The sequence below is a fragment of the Acomys russatus genome, chromosome X (genome assembly GCF_903995435.1).
Source record: "Acomys russatus chromosome X, mAcoRus1.1, whole genome shotgun sequence".
In the NCBI taxonomy this organism is placed as follows: domain Eukaryota; kingdom Metazoa; phylum Chordata; class Mammalia; order Rodentia; family Muridae; genus Acomys; species Acomys russatus.
Window position 1 is genome coordinate 70,036,919 of NC_067169.1, and position 10,516 is coordinate 70,047,434.

Sequence of the window (10,516 nt, forward strand, 5' to 3'; positions counted from 1 at the left end):
AATTGTATTAAAGAAATAATAAACAATAAGTATAGCTACATTTCAATGTGGCTGAATAGAATATATTCTTGACATGATTTACTAATTAAAATTTACCTTATGTAGACAGGTTTTAATAGTATTTCTATTACTTATTTGAAAATTTCATACAAAGTAGTAGGACTTCAACTTTTCCAATCTCCTCCCAGATCTACCAACTTGTCTTTCAATTCTCTACCCAGACAACTTTTAGTTTTCTTCATTTTTGACTTAAACACATTGAATCCAACTAGTGTTCGTTGACTGGCTACTCTTTGGTGTGAGGCCTGCGCAGAAGTGTGGTCAACATACTAGGAGTTACACTACTAAAGAAAGCTGCTAAGAGATTGAAAGTCAACTCTTAAATGCCAATAGCTCCTTAGGTAGTCCTGGTATTTCATGTCTATCTCTTTACTACAAGCTTTGATTTTGCATGCTTTGAGCTTGCTGAGATATGATTTTTATATAATTATAATAAATAATAAATGACATTCATAATAAAATATAGATTTTTATATTACATAATATTTAAACTATAATAAAGTAATAATATATGCATAAAATGATAGATATAATTTTACTGATTTGAAATGTGGTAGGATGGAAACTGGACAACCTTGGAAAGTCATGTTTAAAAGCAAGGAGAATAGTAAATACATTTGGAAATAACATTCCATATTTCCACAAGCACAATTTCTAGTCACACAAAATCAAGTCTTTTGCAGGAAAACTTCATTATAGATACAGGTTCTTAAGTTACTTTGAATAAGTAGATACAGCATTTTAACTATGAATTGTTGTAATCTTAACTCCATTTTCCCCTTAGCTCAGAAACAAAATGATTGTCCATTAATATTTTGAAGGGGCATCATCATTGTATTGTTACTATCCCTACTAGGCCACCATTTATAGAAACATAAGAGCTGAAACTGAAACTCATGTTCTTTCACATATATTAAAAATATCCAGTCATTTCAGTCTTGTCATATTGCAAGAGAATTTCTCAGAATAAATTGTATGTAATTTTATTTATTTCTTTTAAAAGGACATTGTTTTCCATTTAGTTCATCTGTTCAGGCTTTTGACTTCTAAGTTTTTACTTTTGTGGTGTCTTCAGAGCTTCTTTCTCTTATTGATGGCTTGTAGTTTCTATCCTGCAAATGGTTTCTTTGGCCATGGTGATATTTTAATTTATTTTCAATAATGTCTGAGTACTTTTTGTGACGGCAAAAGAGAGAAGAGAGAGAGAGACAGAGAGAGAGACAGAGAGAGAGAGAGAGGCAGAGAGAGAGAGAGAGAAGCATGTCCAGACCATATCTTGAAATTAAAAATCTATATATATATTCCACTGATTTTGAAGTTCATTCACTTTGATTTTCTTTCTGTTCCATTTATTTTTTTGATATGGGCTCTCAGTTTAACAAATATGTACATCCAAAGCAATTCTTCTATTTATGTTTTGAGAGTTGTGCTTCAGAAGTTCCAGTGTATATAAATGGTTCACATTCACCATGGTTTTTATTATTCTTTTCACATGTGAATAAACACTAATCACTCACTGGTGAAAACTCCAGTGGATAGACTCATAACTATTATCTTAAGGCAGGAAATAATTATATAATACATTTCTATGGAAATTACAATAAAATTTGCCATTTTTTTCTACAAAAATGTCCCATTTTTTAGTTGCATACACATTCCACCTGTGTTTTTGCTCGAATATGAAGGGAAAAGCTTTGGGTATCATTTAGGCATGCTTAGCATCTGTTTGGATCTGTATCAAAACTATTTTAGTACAGAGGTAATAGTTATAGCTCCTTATCACAACCATGATTTCCGTACTCTCAGATGTTGTAATAATTTTGGGACAAGATTTGCTGATATTTTGTTAAACAAGTCTCTTTAAAAATAAAATAAGTACTTTAGTGACAGCTAATGATTCTCATCCAGAAACCAACTTGATTGCTACACATACTATTTTAAAACTTGAGATATTCTTTTTTTTGTTGTTCTTTATTAGTTATTTTTGAATTTCACATCATGTGTACTAATCCCACTCATCTCTTCCACACCCCCATACCAAATCTCCACCTTTGCAACCACCTCCTGATGAGAGGGGGAAAAAATCTCATCGTGGAAACTGTACTGTGTCCCACAGTATACATTTTATCTACACTTCTTTACTTATAACTGTTTGTGGCATTGACTTTTTCTAGTGCAAGGCTTCTGGCTTCTGCTTCTCTGCAAGGAAACATTTTTCTGGATCAATGAAATTTCAATAACAGGCAACACTGAGTTTCTTAGTTTTGCTTGATATCACTACTTGACTAAATCAAATTAGCTCCTTGTTATTTCAATGGGTCCTCTACTTTAAGACAGTAGTACTATCACATCTTTCTTTATTACTCAAACTTCATTGTACTTTTGTGCTTCTCTCTAAATTCCCATATGCATTTTGTGACTTGACTGTTCTTATAATCCAGAATTAATAAAGACCAAAATTTGGTATTGCTCTTATTACTCCTTTATTTCCACTGTGATAATTCATTATCTGAGGTAAACAGCAAAATTACAGAGACGAACAGTTATATCATATTAGCCCTTGAAGAATTCTAACATGTACAATTACATAAAAGGGAATAAACTAGTCTTCCTGAAAAATGAACATTACTGGGAATATCTTCTTTGCAATGTAATAGTAAGAATACAAAACTGGAGTCACCTCGGTACAGCTTAGGCTTGCTGTGCGAGTCGGACTGGTCTAGCCCCACCCTGCTCTGTGCTACGACTTGGCTTTTCTGTCAAGATGCCTGAGGAAGTGCACCATGGAGAGGAAGAGGTGGAGACCTTTGCCTTTCAGGCAGAAATCGCTCAGCTCATGTCCCTCATCATCAATACTTTCTACTTAAACCAGGAAATTTTTCTCCGTGAATTGATCTCTAATGCTTCTGATGCCTTGGACAAGATTCTTGACAGATCCTTCCAAGTTGGACAGTGGCAAAGAGCTGAAAATTGATATCATCCCTAACCCTCAGGAGTGCACTCTGACTTTGGTGGACACAGGCATTGGCATGACCAAGGCTTACCTCATAAATAACTTGGGAACAATTGCTAAGTCTGGCACAAAAGCCTTCATGGAGGCTCCCCAGGCTGGTGCAGACATCTCCATGATCAGGCAGTTTGGTGTTGGATTCTACTCTGCCTATCTGGTGGCAGAAAAAGTGATCGTGATCACTAAGCACAATGATGACAAGCAGTACGCCTGGGTGTCCTCTGCTGGTGGCTCCTTCACAGTCTGTGCAGACCATGGTGAGCCCATTGATCAGGGTACCAAGGTGATCCTTCACCTCAAAGAAAACCAGACAGAGTACTTAGAAGAGAGGAAGATCAAGGAAGTGGTGAAGAAGCATTTCCAGTTCATAGGCTACCCCATCACACTCTATTTGGAGAAAGAATGGGAGAAAGAGATCAGTGATGATGAGCTAGAGGAAGAGAAAAGTGAGAAAGAGGAGGAAGATAAAGATGATGAGGAGAGGCCTAAGTTTGAAGATGTGGGATCAGATGAGGAGGATGACAGTGGCAAAGACAACAACAAGAAGAAGACAAGGAAGATTAAGGAGAAATACATTGATCATGAAAAATTGAATAAGATGATGCCTATTTGGACCAGAAACCCTAATGACATCACTCAGGAGGAATATGGTGAATTCTATAAGAACCTCACCAATGACTGGGAAGACCACTTGGCAGTCAAGCACTTCTCTGTAGAAGATCAGTCGGAGTTCAGGGCACTGCTCTTTATTCCTCGGCAAGCTCCCTTTGACCTTTTTGAGAACAAGAAGAAGAACAACATCAGACTGTATGTCCACCGTGTGTTCATCACGGACAGCTGCAATGAGCTGATCCCTTAGTACCTCAACTTTATCCGTGGTGTGGTTGACTCTGAGGACTTGCCCCTGAACATCTCCCGGGAAATGCTCCAGCAGAGCAAGATCCTGAAAGTCATCCACAAAAACATTGTCAAGAAGTGCCTTGAGCTCTTCTCTGAGTGGGCTGAAGACAAAGAGAACAACAAGAAGTTTTATGAGGCATTCTCCAAGAATTTAAAGCTTGGAACCCATGAAGATTCCACTAATCATAGCCACCTCTCTGAGCTCCTCCGCTATCACACCTCCCAGTCTGGAGCTGAGATGACTTCCCTGTCAGAGTATGTGTCTCGCATGAAGAAGACACAGAAGCCCATCTACTATATCACTGGTGAAATCAAAGAGCAGGTGGCCAACTCTGCCTTTGTGGAGCGTGTGCGGAAACACGGCTTTGAGGTGGTGTACATGACTGAGCCTATTGACGAGTACTGCATGCAGCAGCTCAAGGAGTTTGATGGAAGAGCCTGGTCTCGGTGACTAAGGACAGCCTGGAGGTACCAGAGGATGAGGAAGAGAAGAAAAAAATGGAAGAGAGCAAGGCAAAGTTTGAGAATATCTGTAAGCTCATGAAGGAGATCTTGGATAAGAAGGTTGAAAAGGTGACAATCTCCAATAGGCTTGTCTCTTCACCCTGCTGCATTGTGACAAGCACCGATGGCTGGACAGCCAACATAGAGCAGATCATGAAGGCCCAGGCACTGAGAGACAACTCTACAATGGGCTACATGATGGCCAAAAAACACCTAGAGATCAATCCTGACCACCCCATTGTGGAGACCCTGTGGCAGAAGGCTGAGGCAGACAAAAATGACAAAGCAGTCAAGGACCTGGTGGTGCTGCTGTTTGAAACTGCTCTGCTCTCCTCTGGTTTCTCACTTGAGGATCCCCAAACCCACTCCAACTGCATCTACCTCATGATTAAGCTAGGCTTGGGCATTGATGAAGATGAGGTGACAGCAGAGGAGCCCAGTGCTGCTGTTCCTGATGAGATCCCCCTACTTGAGGGTGATGAGGATGCCTCTAGCATGGAAGAAGTAGACCAAAGACCCCCCAGGAAGCCTATGCCCTCTGTATAGTTGCCCTAGCAGCCTTGGCCCACCTGGCTCTCTGCTCTCATGTCAAGAAGAATCTCTTCCATCCTGTCCTTGTGTCTTAAGGCAGGAAAATCCTCTCCCACAGAATAGCAGGGTTGGGTATTGTGTATTGTGGTTTTTTGTTTTGTTTTATTTTGTTCTGAAATTAAAAGTATGCAAAATAAAGAAGATGCAGTTTAAAAAAAAAGAATACAAAACTGTTTAAAAAAAAAGAATACAGAAATGAATATAAATTTAATCCAACCACTAATGTTGTGCTATAGCATAGAAATAAACCAAATTATACATTCTAAAGGAAACAAGTGTAATTTGATATTTAAGTGTTTGAATTTATGTCATAAGAATTATTAGAGGACTATCTGGAGTTTAATAGGAAGACAAAATGTGTTTTGTGTTATAGTGGTGGTCTAAATTGCTTCTAAACTTAGATTTCTCTTCATCTTTCATAGTATAGTGGGGATTTCAAGTTGTTAAAGTGGTAGGAACATTTTTTTCCCCCAAAGCTTGACCATGTTAGTGAGGAAAGTCATTGCCTGACTTTTCAGATAGGGAAATGATATAAGTTCGTTTCTGATATGCTTTGAACAAGCATCTATACAGTTAGACTAGCAATTACAACTGCTACACTGGACAGCACAAGAGGATACTTTATATTTTTAATTCACTGGAAAGCAGATACAAACTTTTAGCCAATATTGGTGGTGAAAAGACTTCCAGAATATTTATTTTAGTTTGCTCTGTGTTTATTCATTGCTCCCCTCTTCCTAGGGACCATCAACGTCCTTTCACCCTAAATGCATCTTGAATGCAGGTTACTATTCTCCTCTCAGTGCCTCCCTGACTTCGCCTCCATTTCCCTTCAGGAAAAAGCAGGCCTCCCAGGAATATCAAACAAACACAGCAAAACAAAATATAATAAGACTAGGCAAATATTCTAATATCTACCTTTGATGAGGCAACCCAGTAGAAGGAAAAAGAGTCCAAAAAAAAAAAAAAAGGCAAAAAGTCAGAGATGCCCTTACTTCTACTATTGGGAGTCCCACAAAAACACTAAGCCAAACAACCAAAACACATTTGCAGAGGACCCTGTGTAGACCTACACCACTCCATTTTAGTTGATACAGTATCTTTGATCCCCTATGAGCCCTGCTTATTTGATTCTGTTGTTTTGGACATCACTGGCTCCTATAATCTGTTTTCTCATATTTGCTGACATTTGCTAAGCTCTGCCTAATGTTTGGCTATGGGGCTCTGCATATGCCCCATCAGCTCCAGCTGAAGTTTATAGGATGATGTATGGCTAGGCAACAATCTATGAGTACAGCAGAATATCATTAAAAATCATTTCACTGACTTCTTTGTTAGTTGTGTTTGGTTCTACTCTATGTCTCTGGGCCTTCTAGTGTCCCACTTCCTGTTCCTGGTCATACAGGCAGTGTCATACGTAGGATCCGTCTAGTGGCTTGGACCTCAAGTTATATCAATAATTGCTTGGTCAATTCCACAAGCTCTAAGCCACCATCACCACAGCATACCTTTCAGGCAGGGCAGGATGTAGGTAGAAGATTTTGTGAAAGAGTTGGTGTTTCAGTGTCATCACTGGAAGCCTTCCTAGTTAGAGAAGATGGCTGGTTCATGCTGTAATTCCTTCATTACTAGGAGTCCTCTTTAGTGTTAGTCTCATAGTTTCCAGGAAGTTTTACCTACACTAGGTTTTCATATTGCCTCATAAATGCCCCTATTTCAATAATCTTTCCCTTCATATCTCCCTCCCAACCTGAACCCTCCAGTTCTCATGTCTGCCTAGCTTCAGAATACCCACAAAATCTATTCTATTACCCTTTCTCATGGAGATCCATGGATCCTCTCCTTGAGCTCTCCTTATAACTTAGCCTCTTTAGGTCTGTGGATTGTTGCATGACTATGCTTTACTTAACTGATAGTATTCACTCATAAGTGAGTATCTACCATGTTTGTCTTTTTGGGTTTGGGATTCTTTGCTCAGGATTTTTTTTCTAGTTCCATCTGTTTTTCAACAAATTTTATGTTGTCATTAAAAGAAAATAAAGCTACTATTCTTCTGTTTTATAATATCTAACTTTCCAATTTCTGGCTATTACGAAGAAAGTATAGATGAACATGGTTGAACAAGTGTCCTTGTGTTATGATGAAGCATCTTTTGGGTATATTCCCAGGAGTAGTATACTTGGATCTTTGAGGCAGACCATACTCAATTTTCTGAATAACTGCCATACTGATTTTTATAGTGGCAGTATAAGTTTGTACTCCCATCAGCAATGAAAGAGTCTTCCTTTTGCTCCACATCCTCCAAAGCATAAGCTGTCATTTGTATTATTGATCTCAGTCATCCTGACAGGTGTAAGAAGGCATCTCAGAGTTATTTTGATTTCCATTTCCCTGATGGCTAAGGATGTTGTACATTTCTTTAAGTGTTTCTTAGCCATTTGCAATTCCACAATCAAGAATTCTGTGTTTAAATCTGTAACTTATTTTAACAGGATTATTTGATTTGTTGATGTCTAGTTTATTAGGCTCTTTATATATTTTGACTATTAGCTCTCTTGGATGTGGAGTTGGTGGAAATCTTTTCCCGCACTATGGGCTCCCACTTTGTCTGAATGACAATGTCCTTTGCCTTACAGAAGCTTTCAGGATCATTTGTTGAAGAGTCTTTTGTTTTTCCTTTGTGTGTTTCTTGCTTCTTTATAAAAAACCAGATGTTCATAGGTGTGTGGATTTATGTCTGGGTCTTCAAACTGATTCTAAACTTGTGATTATTTATGATTAACTCTTATCCTATTAATTATCACAGATAATATAATTCCCACTGAATAGTCAAAAGATATTTATTAAATTTGATGGAAGCATAAAAGTACACTAAATTTTATGCTTAATTCTACCTCTCAGGGATGATATTGTTAGCATCTCATATGGCAGCCATGTCATAATAAAGCAGGAAAACATTAACCTAAATAAAGTGAGTTATAGGTCCTTAAAAGAATGGATCATCATTTATAAAAGGAAACAGCATGGACAGTTGGCACAAAGGGTATGTGCACTAATGCAGGAAACTCCTCTCGTGAGAATGAGTATGTCTTGAAGTCTCTTACATTGGCTGCCAAAACTGTAGATATAAAATGTAATTATTCTTTTTATTTTTAATTTGTTCATTTACATCCTGATTATAGCCCCATCCCTCTTTGCATCCCAATCATATCCTCCCTCTCTGGTACCCTCTAACTCATTCCCTTAGTCCTCATAAAGGGGAGCCCTCTTTCCCTAACATCTGACCTCAGCCTATCAAGCCTTATTTAGACTGCCTGTATCCTCTTCCTCTGCAGCCAGTTATTAATGTATGAAGGCCAGAGTCCATGTAAGAAGTAGTCCCTACTCCCTGTGTTATGGGAACACAAAGAGACTGTGGAGATGGTCTAGGACCTCACTATGCATAGTCCTTAGTTGGTGCATCAGTTTCTGTAGCAGCCCCCTCCTCTGCCCATTGTTGGCTCCATTGGTCTACTTGTGGAGCTCCTGACCAATCCAGGTCCTTTTATTCCACAACTCTTGCATAAAACTCCCCATATTCCACTCCAAAGTTTTGCTGGGTGTGTCGGCATCTGCTTGTATCCCCTACTGAGTAGAGTCTTTCAGAGGACTTCTATGATAGGCTACCTTCCTGTTCCTTCTCCTCAAATGTTTGCGATGTCTATTCTATTTGTCCTTTTGAATGAGAACTAAGCATTCTCTTTCTAGAGCCCTCATTGTTATTTAGTTTCTTTAGGTATGTGCATTACAGTGTGGTAATTCTCTATTATGTGGCTAATATCCACTTATAAGTGAATATATACCATGCATGTCTTTCTAGGTCTGAGTTATCTCACTCAGCACGATCATTTCCAATTCCATCCATTTGCCTGAAAATTTCAAGATTTCCTTGATTTTAGTAGCTGACTAGTATTCCATTGTATAAATGTACCACAGTTCTTCAGTTGAGGGATATCTAGGTTGTTTCCAAATTTTGGATATTATGAATAAACCTGCCAGGAACATAGTCGAACAAATGTCCTCGTTTTATGGTAAAGTGTCTTTTGGTTGTGTGCCCAGGAGTGGTGTGAGTGGATCTTGAGATAGAACTATTCCCAATTTTCTGAAAAAGCACCAGATTGATTTCCAAAATGACTGTACAAGTTTGAATTCCCACCAGCAATGGAAAAGTGTTCCCCCCTTTGCCACATCCTTGCCAGCATGTGCTGTCACTTTAGTTTTTGAACTTAGCCATTCTGAGTGGTGTAAGATGGATTCTCATAGTCGTTTTGGTTTGTATTCCATGAAGACTATGGACTTTGAGCATTTCTTTAATTATTCTCAGCCATTCCATATTCCTCTGAGAAATCTCTGTTGAATTCTGTACCCCCTTTTTTAATTGGATTATTTGATTTGGTGGTATTTAATTTCTACAATTATTTATATATTTTGGATATTAGCCCTTTTGTTTGTTTGGCTTAGTTTGGGTTTTTTTCTATAACTCTTTTCTATGTTGTAACAATTATAATCATTTGTAGGTAAGATTTTTTTCCATAAGAAGTTACCTGAAAGTCACTACAAAAAAGTCTTGCTGGAATATTAAACCAAGAGTTCCCAATGCTGTGACCAAGACTGCAGTTTTCCACAGGATCAAATAGTCTATAGTACTATGTATATATAAAATTGAAAGATGCAAATTTTGAGAAGTAGATAAGTAAATATATATTTAAACCTTTGTTGTTAGTTATTTTGATGTTGTAGGCCTTGAGAAACAGCTCAGTGGTCAAGAGCACTTCTTACTCTTTGATGGGATACTGGTTCAATTTCACCAATGGCATGGTAGTTCAAAAGTGTATATAACTCCAGTTTAAGATGATATGATGCTCTCCTCTGGCCTCCATGGCCATTGCACATACATGGTCTACGCTGACAAAGCAATTATAGACATAAAATGAATGTAAAAAAGTTAATGTTACCAGAGTTTCAGAGTTTCAAGCAGATGACCTAGTTTAGAGAATTGAAACAAATTGGACTCAATCATCTGTCCCCAGTATAGCAACTAAAGAGACTAATAACAGTAATAAAGATCAGAGAAAGAAGGTTCAGTTAATGGGTCCCTTTGGCAAACACGATTACATGAAGAGATCCAGGAATCCAATCCCACATTCCAGAGAGTGACATGAGCTTTAGGCTTAATAGAAGGAGAGTTGAAGAAGAAGGCAAGAAGAATGCATAATTAATCAATTATACACAAAGGGTGATCTGCAAGATTTTCTGTACGATGGATTGAAAAATTTGTTAATGATGGTATCAAAGTTATTATAGCTCTTATCACCTGAAGTGAGAACTCTGTTTCCCATAATACAACTACAATTTCTTCCAGGTACAATGTTGACAGCATAATTTCATCCTCTAATTGTTATTAGGAAACAC

At 38.0% G+C, this 10,516-nt stretch overlaps 1 protein-coding gene across 1 annotated transcript; it reads left to right on the top strand.

The window, feature by feature from the left end:
* The first annotated feature begins 2,753 nt into the window (after positions 1 to 2,753).
* Positions 2,754 to 5,020, top strand: LOC127185329 (heat shock protein HSP 90-beta-like). Its single transcript, XM_051141829.1, is given in 3 exon segments — positions 2,754 to 2,985; positions 2,987 to 4,404; positions 4,407 to 5,020. Coding segments are annotated over 3 exon segments (2,193 nt in total). The 5' UTR covers positions 2,754 to 2,824.
* The last annotated feature ends 5,496 nt before the right edge of the window (positions 5,021 to 10,516 follow it).